The following is a 16,244-nucleotide window of genomic DNA, read 5'->3' on the forward strand; positions in this document are numbered from 1 at the left end:
CTGAGGTTTCCAACCAAATTTTGGGATTTCCCCCCCCAGATTCCATTTTTTCCCCCCAAATTTTGAGATTTTCCCCCAAAATTCCAGTTTTTTACCCCCAAAATTCCGAGGTTTCCCCCAATTTTTGGGGTCTTCCTCCCTAATTCCTTTTTTTTCCCCAATTTTTAAGGTTTCCCCCCAAAATTCCAGGATTTCCCCCCAAGTTCCGGGGTTTTCCCCCAAAAATTTTGGGGTGTTCCCCCCAAATTCCGCCATTTTCTCCCCAATTTTTTGGTTTTTCCCCCAAATTCCTCTCCCCCCCCCCCCAATTTCGGGGTTTCCCCCCCAAAATTCCAGGATTTCCCCCAGATTTTCGGGTTTTTCCCCAAATTCCATTTTTTCCCCCCAAATTTCAGGGGTTTCCCCCCAAAATTCTGTTTTTTCCCCCCAAATTTCCACTTTTTCCCCAAAATTCCACTTTTTCCCCTCAAAATTTCAGGGTTTTCCCCTCAATTTTTGGGGTTTCCCCCAAATTCCATTTTTTCCCACCCAAATTTTGAGGTTCCCCCCCAAAATTTGGGGTCTTCCCCCCAAATTCCGCCGTTTTCTCCCCAGTTTTTTTTGGTTTTCCCCCCAATTTTCAAGGTTTCCCCCTAAAATTCCAGGATTTTCCCCCAAATTCCGTTGTTTCCCCCCAAAATTTCGGGGTTTCCCCGAAAATTCCGGGTTTTTCCACCCAAATTTCAGGGGTTTCCCCCCGAAATTCCAGGATTTCCCCCCCAAATTCCGTGGTTTCCCCCCCAAATTTCGAGGTTTTCCCCCCAAATTTCGGGGTTTCCCCCCCCAAATTCCGCCTTTTTCTCCCCAAATTTTGGGGTCCCCCCCTCACCTCGAGCCAGGACACCACGGTGGGGCCGTCCCAGGCGGCGAAGGGCAGCCCCTGCCTGCAGGCCTCCTCCAGCAGCTCGTGCCTGCGGAGACCCCTCCCCAAATTCACCCCGAAACCCCAAAATCCCCCAAATTCACCCCAAAACCCCAAAATCCTCCAAATCCACCCCAAAAGCCACCCCAAATTCACCTCAAACCCCTCAGAGACCCCAAAATCCTCCCCCAGAGCAGCCCCCGAGCCTCAGGGCTCCTCCAGCAGCTCGTGCCCGCGGAGACCCCTCCCCAAATTCACCCCGAAACCCCAAAATCCCCCAAATTCACCCCAAAACCCCAAAATCCACCCCAAAACCCCAAAATCCCCCAAATCCACCCCAAAATCCACCCCAAATTCACCTCAAACCCCTCAGAGACCCCCAAAATCCCCCCCCAGAGCAGCCCCCGAGGCTCAGGGCTCCTCCAGCAGCTCGTGCCTGCGGAGACCCCTCCCCAAATTCACCCCGAAACCCCAAAATCCCCCAAATTCACCCCAAAATCCCCCAAAATCCACCCCAAAACCCCAAAATCCCCCAAATCCACCCCAAAATCCACCCCAAAATCCACCCCAAATTCACCTCAAACCCCTCAGAGACCCCAAAATCCCCCCCCAGAGCAGCCCCCGAGGCTCAGGGCTCCTCCAGCAGCTCGTGCCCGCGGAGACCCCTCCCCAAATTCACCCAAAACCCCAAAATCCACCCCAAAACCCCCCAAAATCCCCCAAAATCCCCCCAAATCCTCCCAAACGCTTCCAAATCCCTTCCAAACTCCCCCGTCCCCCAAATCCCCCCAAATCCCCCCAAATCCACCCCAAAATCTCCCCAAACTCCCCAAATTCCCCCCAAATCCCCCCAAACTCCCCCCAAATCCCCCCAAAATCCCCAAACCACCCCAAATTCCTCCAAAAATCCTCCCAAACTCCCCCAAATCCCCCCAAAATCCTCCCTAAATCCCCCCAAATCCCCTAAATCCTCCCAAAATCCCCCGCGAACTCCCCCAAATCCCCCTCAAAATCCCCAAATCCGCCCAAATCCCCCCAAATTCCCTCCCCAGACCGAATTTTGGGAGTTTTTGGGGTTCCCCCCCCTCACTTTTTCTTGCTCCGCCGATCTTTGTCCACCCCCCCCGGGAGCTTGGCCAGGCCCAGCGCGTCGGGGGGGCCCAGCTCGTCCGAGGGGGTCCCGGCTGGGGGTGGGGGGCACTGGTGAGACCCCTCCCCAAATTCCCAAATCCCCAAAATCCCAAAAACACCAAAAAATCCCCAAAAAAATAAAAAAAAACACCCCAAAAATCCCCAAAATTCCAAAAGAATCCGCCCCAAAATCACAGAGATCCCACCCAAAAATGGTCCCAAAACAGGGACCCCACCAGGGTCGAGGGGGTCTCGGCTTGGGGGGGGGGGGGGCACTGGTGAGACCCCTCCCCAAATTCCCAAATCCCAAAAATCCCAAAAAATCCCAAAAAACCCCGAAAGTCCCCAAAATTCCACAGGAATCCACCCCAAAATCACGGAGATCCCGCCCAAAAATGGGGACCCCCCGCCCTAAAAAAGCGATCCTGGAGGGGCCCAGCTCGTCCGAGGGGGTCCCGGCTGGGGGTGGGGGGCACTGGTGAGACCCCTCCCCAAATTCCCAAATCCCCAAAAATCCCAAAAACACCAAAAAATCCCCAAACCCCCCAAAATTCCAAAAGAATCCCCCCCCCCCCCCCCCAAAATAGGGACCCTGGGGGCGTTTGGGGAATTTTTGGGGTTTTTTTTGGGGGGGGGTCCGGGGTAATTTGGGGAGGGGTCTCACCCAGGGAGGGGGCGTCCCGCGGGGGGGGAGGATTTGGGATTTTTTGGGGGAATTTGGGATTTTTTGGGGGGATTTTTTGGGGTTTTGGGGGGATTTTTGGGGGTTTTTTTCTGTTTTTTTCCTGGGTTTTTTGGGGGGGCTTTTTGAGGGTTTTTTTGGGGGGGGTCCGGGGTAATTTGGGGAGGGGTCTCACCCAGGGAGGGGGCGTCCCGCAGGAGGGGAGGATTTGGGATTTTTTGGTGGGATTTGGGGGTTTTGCGGGGGATTTTTTTGGGGTCTTTTTGGGGTTTTTTTCTGTGTTTTTTAGTGTTTTTTCGTGGTTTTTTGGGGGTTTTTTTTTGGGGGGGGTCCGGGGTAATTTGGGGAGGGGTCTCACCCAGGGAGGGGGCGTCCCGCGGGGGGGGCGGATTTGGGATTTTTTGGGGGGATTTGGGGGGATTTTTTGGTTTTAATTTCGGGGTTTTTCCTGGTTTTTGGGGTTTTTTTGGTTTTTTTTTTTTTGGGGGGGGTCCGGGGTAATTTGGGGAGGGGTCTCACCCAGGGAGGGGGCGTCCCGCGGGGGGGCCGATTTGGGATTTTTGGGGGGTTTTTTCTGTTTTTTTCGTGGTTTTTTTCTGGTTTTTTCATGGTTTTTTGGGTTTTTTGGGGGGTTTTTTTTGGGGGGGTTCGGGGTAATTTGGGGAGGGGTCTCACCCAGGGAGGGGGCGTCCCGCGGGGGGGCCGATTTGGGATTTTTGGGGGGTTTTTTCTGTTTTTTTCGTGGTTTTTTTCTGGTTTTTTCATGGTTTTTTGGGTTTTTTGGGGGGTTTTTTTTGGGGGGGTTCGGGGTAATTTGGGGAGGGGTCTCACCCAGGGAGGGGGCGTCCCGCGGGGGGGCCGATTTGGGATTTTTGGGGGGTTTTTTCTGTTTTTTTCGTGGTTTTTTTCTGGTTTTTTCATGGTTTTTTGGGTTTTTTGGGTGGTTTTTTTTGGGGGGGTTCGGGGTAATTTGGGGAGGGGTCTCACCCAGGGAGGGGGCGTCCCGCGGGGGGGGGCCCAGCCGCCCCTTCTCCTTCTTGCCGAAGAGGCGCCCGATGGAGGATTTGATGCTCTTCTTTTTGGGGGGGGTCTTGTGCAGGGGGTCGGGGGGGGCGCCGGGACCCTCGGGGACCAGCCTGGGAGAATTTGGGGAGGGGGCGTCACCCCCGACACCCCCAAATTCCACCCCAAAACCTCCCGCAGGGACCCCAAAATGACCCCAAAACCCCCCCGGGACCCCCCCCAAAACCTCCCCCCCTCAAATCCCTCTCGGGACCCCCTCAGGGACCCCAAATTCGACCCCAAATCCCCCCCAGGGACCCCAAATTTGACCCCAAGACCCCCCGGGGATCCCCCAAATCCCCCCCCAGGACCCCAAATTTAACCCAAGACCCCCCCAGGACCCCCCAAATCGTTCCCAGGGAACCCCCCAGACCCCAAATTCCACCCCCAAGACCCCCCCAGACCCCAAATTTCACCCCAAAACCGCCCCGGGACCCCCCCAAATCCCCCCCAGGGACCCCAAATTCGACCCCAAGACCCCCCCGCGACCCCCCAGACCTCCAAATTCGACCCCAAGACCCCCCCAGGGACCCCAAATTCCACCCCAAACCCCTCCCAAATCCCCCTCGGGACCCCCCCAGATCCCCCCCAGACCCCAAATTCCACCCCAAGACCCCCAAGGACTCCCCAAAACCCCCCCAAGACCCCCCCAGACCCCAAAACCCCCCCAAGACGCCCCCAGACCCCAAATTTCACCCCAAAACCGCCCCGGGACCCCCCCAAATCCCCCCCAGGGACCCCAAATTCCACCCCAAGACCCCCCCGCGACCCCCCAGACCCCCAAATTTGACCCCAAGACCCCCCCCGGGACCCCCCCCAACCCCCCAGGGATCCCAAATTCGACCCCAACCCCTCCCCAAATCCCCCTCGGGACCCCCCCAGATCCCCTCCAGGGACCCCCCAGACCCCAAATTCCCCCCCAAGACCCCCCCGGGACCCCCTCAAATCCCCCCCAGGGACCCCAAATTCTACCCCAAAACCCCCCAGGACCCCCCCAAATCGTTCCCAGGGACCCCCCAGACCCCAAATTCCACCCCAAGACCCCCCCGGCACCCCCCCAAATCCCCCCCAGGGACCCCAAATTCCACCCCAAGACCCCCCCAGGGACCCCAAATTCCACCCCAAGACCCCCCCGCGACCCCCCAGACCCCCAAATTTGACCCCAAGACCCCCCCAGGACCCCCCAAATCGTTCCCAGGGAACCCCCAGACCCCAAATTCCACCCCAAGACCCCCCCGGGACCCCCCCAAACCCCCCAGGGATCCCAAATTCGACCCCAAAACGCCCCCAAATCCCCCTCGGGACCCCCCCAGATCCTCCCCAGACCCCAAATTCCACCCCAAGACCCCCCCCGGGACCCCCCCAAATCCCCCCTGGGACCCCAAATTCGACCCCAACCCCTCCCCAAATCCCCCTCGGGACCCCCCCAGATCCCCTCCAGGGACCCCCCAGACCCCAAATTCCCCCCCAAGACCCCCCCGGGACCCCCCAAATCCCCCCCCAGGACCCCAAATTTAACCCAAGACCCCCCCAGGACCCCCCAAATCGTTCCCAGGGAACCCCCCAGACCCCAAATTCCACCCCCAAGACCCCCCCAGACCCCAAATTTCACCCCAAAACCGCCCCGGGACCCCCCCAAATCCCCCCCAGGGACCCCAAATTCGACCCCAAGACCCCCCCGCGACCCCCCAGACCTCCAAATTCGACCCCAAGACCCCCCCAGGGACCCCAAATTCCACCCCAAACCCCTCCCAAATCCCCCTCGGGACCCCCCCAGATCCCCCCCAGACCCCAAATTCCACCCCAAGACCCCCAAGGACTCCCCAAAACCCCCCCAAGACCCCCCCAGACCCCAAATTTCACCCCAAAACCGCCCCGGGACCCCCCCAAATCCCCCCCAGGGACCCCAAATTCCACCCCAAGACCCCCCCGCGACCCCCCAGACCCCCAAATTTGACCCCAAGACCCCCCCAGGACCCCCCAAATCGTTCCCAGGGAACCCCCAGACCCCAAATTCCACCCCAAGACCCCCCCGGGACCCCCCCAAACCCCCCAGGGATCCCAAATTCGACCCCAACCCCTCCCCAAATCCCCTTCGGGACCCCCCCAGATCCTCCCCAGACCCCAAATTCCACCCCAAGACCCCCCCCGGGACCCCCCCAAATCCCCCCCAGGGACCCCAAATTCCGCCCCAAGACCCCCCAGGACCCCCCCAAAACTGACCCCGCTCGGGGGTCCCGCCCCTCCTCCAGCCCGGCCGGGGTGGGGCCCCCCCCCCGCTCGGCTCGGGGGGTTCGGGGGGGCCCGGGGGGGTCTCCGGGACCCCCCCCCTTTTCCTCCGCCCCCCCCCGCGGCTCCTCCTTCGGGACGTGGTTCTGGAAAATTCGGGGCAAAATCCTGGAATTTTTTGGGTGGAAAACCTCGACTTTTGGGGGAGGGTCCCTCGCCTCATTTTGTGCCACTCCCACCCCACCCCCCCACCCCCAAACCCCAAAATTTCCCCCCAAAATACCCCCCCCCCCAAATCCACCCCAAATTCCCCCAAATCCACCCAAACCAGAAATTTCCAAAATCCCCCCCAAAATCCCCCCAAAGTCCCCAAAATCCGCCCCCAATCCGCCCCAAATCCCCCCAAACTCCCCCCAAATTTCCCCAACCCCCCAAAATTCCCCCCAAATCCCTCCAAATTCCCCCAAATTCCCCCAAATTTCCCCAAATTTTCCCCAAATCCCCCCAAATTCCCCCCAAATCCCCCCAAATTTTTCCCAAATCCCCCAAAAATCCCCTTAAAATTCCCCAAATCCCCCCAACCCCCCCCCAAATTTTACCCAAATCCCCCCCCAAAAAAAAAATCCTCGAAATTTCCCCAAATTCCCCCCCAAATCCCCCAAAAATCCCCTCAAAATTCCCCAAATTTCCCCAAATCCCCCCAAATTCCCCCAATTTTTTCCCAAATTCCCCAAAAATCCCCTTAAAATTCCCCAAATTCTCCCCAACCCCCCCCAAATTTTACCCAAATCCCCCCAAATTTCCTCAAATCCCCCCCAAATTTTACCCAAATCCTCCCAAATCCCCGAAATTTCCCCAAATTTCCCCCAAATCCCCCAAAATTCCCCCAACCCCCCCCAAATTTTCCCCAAACTCCCCCCAATTCCCCCCAAAATTTCCCAAATCCCCCCAAATTCCCCCCAAATCCCCCCAAATTTTTCCCAAATCCCCCAAAAATCCCCTTAAAATTCCCCAAATTGTCCCCAAACCCCCCCAAATTTTACCCAAATCCCCCCAAATCCCCCCAAATTTCCTCAAATCCCCCCCAAATTTTACCCAAATCCTCCCAAATCCCCCCAATTTCCCCAAATTCCCCCCCAAATCCCCCCAAAATCTTCTTAAAATTCCCCAAATTGTCCCCAAACCCCCCCCAAATTTTACCCAAACCCCTCCAAATCCCCAAAATTTCCCCAAACTCCCCCCAAATCCCCCAAAAATCCCCTTAAAATTTCCCCAAATTTCCCCAAATCCCCCCAAATTCCCCCCAAATCCCCCCAAATTCCCCCAATTTTTTCCCAAATTCCCCAAAAATCCCCTTAAAATTCCCCAAATTCTCCCCAAACCCCCCCTAAATTTCCCCCAAATCTCCCCAAATCCCCCCCAAATCCCCCCCAAATTTCCCCCAAATCCCCCCAAATTCCCCCAAATTCCCCCAAATCTCCCCAAATCTCCCCAAATCCCCCCAACTTCACCCAAATTCCCCCCAAATCCCCCGCAAATCCTCCCAAATCCCCCCAAAATCCCCCCAAAATCCCCCCAAATTCCCCCAAATTTTTCCCAAATCCCCCAAAAATCCCCTTAAAATTCCCCAAATTCTCCCCAACCCCCCCCCAAATTTTACCCAAATCCCCCCCCAAAAAAAAAATCCCCGAAATTTCCCCAAATCCCCCAAAAATCCCCTTAAAATTCCCCAAATTTCCCCAAATCCCCCCAAATTCCCCCCAAATCCCCCCAAATTCCCCCAAATTTTTCCCAAATTCCCCAAAAATCCCCTTAAAATTCCCCAAATTCTCCCCAACCCCCCCCAAATTTTACCCAAATCCCCCCAAATTTCCTCAAATCCCCCCCAAATTTTACCCAAATCCTCCCAAATCCCCGAAATTTCCCCAAATTCCCCCCAAATCCCCCAAAATTCCCCAACCCCCCCCAAATTTTCCCCAAACTCCCCCCAATTCCCCCCAAAATTTCCCAAATCCCCCCAAATTCCCCCCAAATCCCCCCCCCAAAAAAAAAATCCCCGAAATTTCCCCAAATTGCCCCCCAAATCCCCCAAAAATCCCCTTAAAATTCCCCAAATCCCCCCAAATCCCCCCAATTTTCCCCAAATCCCCCCAAATTTTCCCCAAACTCCCCCCAATTCCCCCCAAAATTTCCCAAATCCCCCCAAATTCCCCCAAATTTTTCCCAAATTTCCCAAAAATCCCCTTAAAATTCCCCAAATTCCCCCCAAACCCCCCCCAAATTTTCCCCAAATCCCCCCAAATCCCCGAAATTTCCCCAAATCCCCCCCAAATCCCCCAAAAATCCCCTTAAAATTCCCCAAAATTTCCCCAAATCCCCCCAAATTTTCCCCAATTTCCCCCCAATTTCCCCCAAATTTTCCCCAAATCCCCTTAAAATTTCCCCAAATTTTCCCCAAATCTCCCCAAATTCACCTCGCGGGCGGGGCTGGGGGGGGCGGGGCGGGGCGTGGAGCGGCCGCTGCTGGGGGGGGAGGGGCTGGCGAGGGCGGGGCCGCTCAGCGCGGGGGGGGGCGCGGGGGGAGCCCCCCGGAACCGCCCCCCCCCTCCCCCCCCCGGGGGGGTCCCCTCCAGCCCCCCCCCCACGCGGCTCTCCAGCTCCTCCGCCCGCAGCTCCGTGCTCTCCTTCTCCTCCTGGATCAGCCTGGGGGGGGCCCAAAATTTAGGGGGGGGGTCCCCAAAAAATTTGGGGGGGGGGTCCTAAAAATGGGGGGCCCAAAAACCCCAAAATTCTCCCCAAAAACCCCAAATTTCCCCACCGAAAAATGAAATTTCCAGCCCCAAATTGCCCAAAATTCCCCCGAATTCGCCCTTTTCGTCCTCCTGGATGAGCCTGGGGGAGGCCCCAAAATTTAGGGGGGGGTCCCCAAAAAATTTGGGGGGGGGTCCTAAAAATGGGGGGGCCCAAAAACCCCAAAATTCTCCCCAAAAACCCCAAATTTCGCCACCGAAAAATGAAATTTCCAGCCCCAAATTGCCCAAAATTCCCCCGAATTCGCTCTTTTTGTCATCCGGGATCAGACTGGGGGGGCCAAAATTTTGGGGGGGGGGTCCTAAAAAATGGGGGAACCCAAAAACCCCAAAATCCCCCAAATTCTCCCCAAAATCCCCAAAATTCTCCCCAAAAAAACCCCAAAATTTCCCCTCCAATATTACCCCAAATCCCACAAAATTCGCTCTTTTTGTCATCCTGGATCAGCCGGGGGGGGGGCCCAAAATTTTGGGGGGATCCCAAAAAAATTTAGGGGGGTCTTAAAAATTTGGGAGTCCCAAAAATCCCAAAATTCTCCCCAAAATCCCCAAATTTTCCCCACCGAAAAATGAAATTTCCAGCCCCAAATCCCCCCGAATTCGCCCTTTTCGTCCTCCTGGATCAGCCTGGGGGGCCCCAAAATTTAGGGGGGGGTCCCCAAAAAATTTAGGGGAGTCTCGAAAATTTGGGAGTCCCAAAAACCCCAAAATTCTCCCCAAAAACCCCAAATTTCCCCACCGAAAAATGAAATTTCCAGCCCCAAATTGCCCAAAATTCCCCCGAATTCGCTCTTTTTGTCATCCGGGATCAGCCTGGGGGGGCCCCAAAATTTTGGGGGGGGGGGTCCTAAAAAATGGGGGAACCCAAAAACCCCAAAATCCCCCAAATTCTCCCCAAAATCCCCAAAATTCTCCCCAAAAAAACCCCAAAATTTCCCCTCCAATATTACCCCAAATCCCACAAAATTCGCTCTTTTTGTCATCCTGGATCAGCCGGGGGGGGGGCCCAAAATTTTGGGGGGATCCCAAAAAAATTTAGGGGGGTCTCAAAAATTTGGGAGTCCCAAAAATCCCAAAATTCTCCCCAAAATCCCCAAATTTTCCCCCCAAAAACCTGAAATTTCCAGCCCAAAATGGCTCCAAATTCACCCTTTTTGTCCTCCTGGATCAGCCTGGGGGGGGCAAAAATTTTGGGGGGGGTCCCCAAAAATTTTAGGGGAGTCTCGAAAATTTGGGAGGCCCAAAAACCCCAAAATTCTCCCCAAAAACCCCAAATTTTCCCACCGAAAAATGAAATTTCCAGCCCCAAATTGCCCAAAATTCCCCCGAATTCGCTCTTTTTGTCATCCGGGATCAGCCTGGGGGGGGCCCAAATTTTGGGGGGGGGGGTCCTAAAAAATGGGGGAACCCAAAAACCCCAAAATCCCCCAAATTCTCCCCAAAATCCCCAAAATTCTCCCCAAAAAAACCCCAAAATTTCCCCTCCAATATTACCCCAAATCCCACAAAATTTGCCCTTTTTGTCATCCTGGATCAGCCGGGGGGGGGGCCCAAAATTTTGGGGGGATCCCAAAAAAATTTAGGGGGGTCTTAAAAATTTGGGAGGCCCAAAACCCCCAAAATTCTCCCCAAAACCCCTCAAATTTCCAGCCCCAAATCGCCCCAAAGTCCCCCAAATTTCCCCCTTTCCCGCCCTTTTCCTTGGGGGATTTTGGGGCTTTTTGGGGGTTTTTTGGGTCCCTGAATTTGGGGGAATTTGGGGGATTTTGGGGGCTTTTTGGGGTCCCTGAATTTGGGGGATTTTGGGGGTCCCTGAATTTGGGGGATTTTGGGGCTTTTGGGGGGTCCCTGAATTTGGGGGATTTTGGGGTTTTTTGGGGTCCCTGAATTTGGGAGATTTGGGGGGATTTTGGGGCTTTTTGGGATCCCTAAATTTGGGGGGTTTGGGGCTTTTTGGGGGTCCCTGAATTTGGGGGATTTTGGGGTTTTTGGGGTCCCTGAATTTGGGAGATTTGGGGGGATTTGGGTTTTTTTTTTTCTTCCCTGATTTTGGGGGATTTGGGGGCTTTTTGGAGCTTTTGAGGTCCCTGAATCTGGGGGACTTCGGGTTTTATTTGGGGTCCCTGAATTTGGGGCATTTTGGGGGATTTTGGGGCTTTTTGAGGTCCCTGAATTTGGGGCATTTTGGGGGATTTTGGGGTCCCTGAATTTGGGGCATTTTGGGGGATTTTGGGGAATTTGGGGGAATTTTTGGGTTTTTTGGGGTCCCTGAATTTGAGGAATTTTGGGGGGTTTTTGGGTTTTTTTGGTGTCCCCAAATTTTGTGGGATTTGTTCCTTTTTTGATGCTTTTGAGCCTTTCCCGACACAGAAATCAGGGCAGAATCCCTGGATTTGGGGGTTTTTTGCTTCCCTGATTTTGGGGCTTTTTGGGGGTCCCTGAATTTGGGGGATTTGGGGGTTTTTGGGGTCCATGAATTTGGGAGATTTGGGGGGATTTTGGGGCTTTTTGAGGTCCCTGAATTTGGGGGATTTTGGGGAGTTCGGGGGGGGTTTTTGGGGTCCCTGAATTTGGGGGATTTTGGGGCTTTTTGGGGTCCCTGATTTTGGGGGATTTTGGGGCTTTTTGGGGGTCCCTGAATTTGGGGGATTTGGGGTTCTTTTGGGGTCCCTGAATTTGGGGGATTTTGGGGAGTTCGGGGGGGGGGTTTTGGGGTCCCTGATTTTGGGGGATTTTGGGGCTTTTTGGAGCTTTTGGTGTCCCTGAATTTGGGGGATTTGGGGGGTTTTTGGCTTCCCTGAATTTGGGGGTATTTGGAGGATTTTCAGATTTTTTGGCTTCCCTGAATTTGGGGGATTTTGGGGTGTCTCGGGGAGGTTTGGGGGTCCCCAAATTTTGTGGGATTTGCTCCTTTTCTGACTCTTTCGAGCCTTTCCAGGCACAGAAATCGGGGGAATATCTCCAGATTTTGGGGGTTTTTTTTGCTTCCCTAAATTTGGGGGATTTTGAGGGGGTTTTTTGGGGTCCCCAAATTGTTGGGGTTTTTTTGGGGAGGGGGGCACTGACTTGATCTCCTTGTTGATGGCCTCGAGCTGCTCCTGCAGCATGAACGCCAAGGTCTGCACGTCCGTCTGTCCGCCGGGGGAGGGGGGCTCGGCCCCGGGACCCCCCCCCGGGGCTGCCCCGGGCCCCCCCCGCGGCTCCTCCTCGTCCGAGCCCTCGGGGGGGCCCTCGGGGGGGAGCCCCCCCCGCTCCCACTCCTGGGGGGGGGAAGGAAAGGAAAGGGAGGGGATCAGCCCCGAAATTCTGTCCCAAAGTCAGCGAAATTCCAGCCCGAAATCCCCAAAATTCCACCCCGAAATCCCCGAAATTCCAGCCCCAAATCCCCGAAATTCTGTCCCAAAGTCAGCGAAATTCCAGCCCGAAATCCCCAAAATTCCAGCCCGAGATCCCCAAAATTCCAGCCCAAAGTCAGCGAAATTCCAGCCCAAAATCCCCGAAATTCCAGCCCCAAATCCCCGAAATCCCAGCCCCAAATCCCCGAAATTCCAGCCCGAAATCCCCGAAATTCTGTCCCAAAGTCAGCGAAATTCCAGCCCGAAATCCCCAAAATTCCAGCCCAAAGTCAGCGAAATTCCAGCCCAAAGTCAGCGAAATTCCAGCCCGAAATCCCCAAAATTCCAGCCCGAGATCCCCAAAATCCCAGCCCAAAGTCAGCGAAATTCCAGCCCGAAATCCCCAAAATTCCAGCCCAAAGTCAGCGAAATTCCAGCCCCAAATCCCCGAAATTCCAGCCCCAAATCCCCAAAATCCCAGCCCAAAGTCAGCGAAATCCCAGCCCCAAATCTCCCAAAATCCCAGCCCGAAACCTCCCAAAATTCCGTCCCAAAGTCAGCGAAATTCCAGCCCCTAAACCCCAAAATTCCAGCCCAAACCTCCCAAAATCCCACCCCAAAATCCCAGCCCAAAACCTCCCAAAATTCCAGCCCAAAGTCTCCAAAATTCCACCCCGAAATCCCCAAAATTCCGTCCCAAAGTCAGTGAAATTCCAGCCCAAAATCCCCAAAATCCCAGCCCGAAACCTCCCAAAATTCCGTCCCAAAGTCAGCGAAATTCCAGCCCAAAATCCCAGCCCAAAGTCAGCGAAATTCCAGCCCCAAATCCCCGAAATTCCAGCCCAAAATCCCCGAAATTCCAGCCCAAAGTCAGCGAAATTCCAGCCCAAAGTCAGCGAAATTCCAGCCCAAAATCCCCGAAATTCCAGCCCAAAACCTCCCAAAATCCCAGCCCAAAGTCAGCGAAATTCCAGCCCCTAAACCCCAAAATTCCAGCCCAAACCTCCCAAAATCCCACCGCAAAATCCCAGCCCAAAACCTCCCAAAATTCCACCCCCAAAATCGTAAAATCCCAGCCCAAAACCTCCCAAAATTCCACCCCCAAAATCGCAAAATCCCAGCCCAAAACCTCCCAAAATTCCAGCCCAAAGTCAGTGAAATTCCAGCCCCAAATCTCCCAAAATTCCAGCCCAAAACCTCCCAAAATTCCAGCCCAAAGTCTCCAAAATTCCACCCCGAAATCCCCAAAATTCCGTCCCAAAGTCAGCGAAATTCCAGCCCGAAAACCCCAAAATTCCAGCCCAAAATCACCGAAATAGACCCCAAAAAACTCCCCCAAAACCCCCGAAATTCCACCCCCAAAATCCCCCCAAATCCCCCTGATTTTTCCAAAATTCTCCCAATTTCTCCCCAAATCCCCCCAAAATCCCCCCAAATTCCCCCAAATCCCCCCGAATTTCCCCAATTCCTCCCCCAAAATCCCCCCAAATCCCCCCAAATTTCCCCAAATTCTCCCAATTTCTCCCCCAAATCCCCCCAAATTTCCCCAATTTCTCCCCAAATCCCCCCAAAATCCCCCCAAAATCCCCTCAAATCTCCCCCAATTTCCCCAAATTCTCCCAATTTCTTCCCCAAATCCCCCCAAATTTCCCCAATTTCTCCCCCCAAATCCCCCGAATTTCCCCAAAATCCCCCCGAATTTCTCCCCAAATCCCCCAATTTCCCCCCAAAATCCCCCCAAAATCCCCCCAAATCCCCCAAATCCCCCCGAATTTCCCCCAAATCCCCCCGAATTTCTCCCCAAATCCCCCAATTTCCCCCCAAAATCCCCCCAAATCCCCCCAAAATCCCCTCCAAAATCCCCCCAAATCCCCCCAAAATCCCCCCAAATCCCCCCGAATTTCCCCAAAATCCCCCCAAATCCCCCAAATCCCCCCAATTTCCCCAAAATCCCCCCGAATTTCTCCCCAAATCCCCCAATTTCCCCCCAAAATCCCCCCAAAATCCCCCCAATTTCCCCCCAAATCCCCCCAAAATCCCCCGAATTCCCCCCAAATCCCCCCGAATTTCCCCAAAACCCCCCCGAATTTCTCCCCAAATCCCCCAATTTCCCCCCAAAATCCCCCCAAATCCCCCCAAAATCCCCCCAAATCCCCCCGAATTTTCCCAAAATCCCCCCAAATCCCCCCAATTTCCCCAAAATCCCCCCGAATTTCTCCCCAAATCCCCCAATTTCCCCCCAAAATCCCCCCAAAATCCCCCCAAATCCCCCCGAATTCCCCCCAAATCCCCCCAAATCCTCCCAAATCCCCCCAAAATCCCCCCAAATTCCCCCGAATTCCCCCCAAATCCCCCCAAAATCCCCCCAAAATCCCCCCAAATCTCCCCAAAATCCCCCCAAATTCCCCCGAATTCCCCCCAAATCCCCCCAAATCCCCCCGAATTCCCCCAAAATCCCCCCAAATCCCCCCGAATTCCCCCCAAATCCCCCCAATTTCCCCCCAAATCCCCCCGAATTCCCCCCAAATTCCCCCAAAATCCCCCCAAATCCCCCCAAAATCCCCCCAAATCCCCCCGAATTCCCCCCAAATCCCCCCAAAATCCCCCCAAATCCCCCCAAATCCCCCCGAATTCCCCCCAAATCCCCCCAAAATCCCCCCGAATTCCCCCGAATCCCCCCCAAAATCCCCCCAAAATCCCCCCCAAAATCCCCCCAAAATCCCCCAAATTCCCCCGAATTCCCCCCAAATCCCCCCGAATTCCCCCCAAATCCCCCCGAATTTCCCCAAAATCCCCCCAAATCCCCCCGAATTTCCCCCAAAATCCCCCCGAATTTCCCCAAAATCCCCCGAATTCCCCCCAAATCCCCCCACATTTCACCTCCTCCCTGGGGGGGGCCCAGCGCCCCTTGCGGCTCCTGCGGGGCGGCTCCGGGGGCGCCCCCCCGAGGGGGCTCTGGGGGTAGCGCAGCTCCAGGGCGCTGCCGGGGAGGGACCTGGGGGACCCCAGAGCGGCGGGGACCCCGTCAGGGGGGATTTGGGGGAAATTGGGGGGAATTTGGGAAAATTTGGGGGAATTTGGGGAGATTTTGAGGGGGATTTGGGGGGGATTTGGGGGGATTTGGGAAAATTTGGGTGAAATTGGGGGGATTTTGAGGGGGATTTGGGGGGAATTTGGGAAAATTTGGGGGAATTTGGGGGAATTTGGGGGGATTTTGAGGGGGATTTGGGGGGGATTTGGGGGGATTTTGGGGGGATTTGGGGGAAATTTGGGGGGATTTTGAGGGGGATTTGGGGGGGATTTGGGGGGATTTGGGGGAAATTTGGGGGGATTTGGGGGGAATTTGGGGGGATTTGGGGGAAATTTGGGGGGATTTGGGAAAATTTGGGGGAATTTGGGGAGATTTGGGGGAAATTTGGGGGGATTTGGGAAAATTTGGGGGAATTTGGGGGGATTTTGAGGGGGATTTGGGGGGGATTTTGGGGAAATTTGGGTGAAGTTGGGGGGATTTTGAGGGGGATTTGGGGGGGATTTGGGAGGATTTGGGGGGGATTTGGGGAGATTTGGGTGAAGTTGGGGGAATTTGGGGAGATTTGGGGGGATTTGGGGGAAATTTGGGTGAATTTGGGGGGATTTGGGGAGATTTGGGTGAAATTGGGGGGATTTGGGGGAATTTGGGGGATTTGGGGGGATTTGGGGGAATTTGGGGGATTTGGGTGGATTTGGGGGGATTTGGGGGGATTTTGGGAGATTTGGGGGAAATTTGGGGGCATTTGGGGGAATTTGGGAGATTTGGGGAGATTTGGGGGAAATTTGGGTGAAATTGGGGGGATTTGGGGGGATTTGGGGGAAATTGGGGGAGATTTGGGGGGATTTGGGTGAAATTGGGGGGATTTGGGGGGAATTTGGGGGGGATTTGGGGGGATTTGGGTGAAATTGGGGGGATTTGGGGGAAATTTGGGGGGATTTGGGGAGATTTGGGGGGATTTGGGGAGATTTGGGGGAAATTTGGGGGGATTTGGGGGAATTTGGGGGATTTGGGGAGATTTGGGGGGATTTGGGGAGATTTGGGGAAAATCTGGGGGGGATTTGGG

General features: G+C 55.0%; 1 protein-coding gene across 1 annotated transcript in view; it reads right to left on the minus strand.

The window, feature by feature from the left end:
* PPFIA3 (PTPRF interacting protein alpha 3) overlaps nucleotides 1-16,244 on the minus strand; it is a gene marked incomplete at both ends in the record, with an annotated part of 50,331 nt that overhangs the window by 15,891 nt on the left and 18,196 nt on the right. The window contains 7 exons of the mRNA XM_082299851.1: nucleotides 869-950; nucleotides 1,992-2,085; nucleotides 3,702-3,850; nucleotides 6,000-6,151; nucleotides 8,486-8,708; nucleotides 11,882-11,976; nucleotides 15,031-15,145. Of these exons, the coding sequence (XP_082155977.1) occupies nucleotides 869-950; nucleotides 1,992-2,085; nucleotides 3,702-3,850; nucleotides 6,000-6,151; nucleotides 8,486-8,708; nucleotides 11,882-11,976; nucleotides 15,031-15,145 (910 nt within the window). The remainder of the gene's footprint in view (nucleotides 1-868; nucleotides 951-1,991; nucleotides 2,086-3,701; nucleotides 3,851-5,999; nucleotides 6,152-8,485; nucleotides 8,709-11,881; nucleotides 11,977-15,030; nucleotides 15,146-16,244) is intronic.

The sequence above is a fragment of the Coloeus monedula genome (genome assembly GCF_965178545.1).
Source record: "Coloeus monedula genome assembly, chromosome: 34".
In the NCBI taxonomy this organism is placed as follows: Eukaryota; Metazoa; Chordata; class Aves; order Passeriformes; family Corvidae; genus Coloeus; species Coloeus monedula.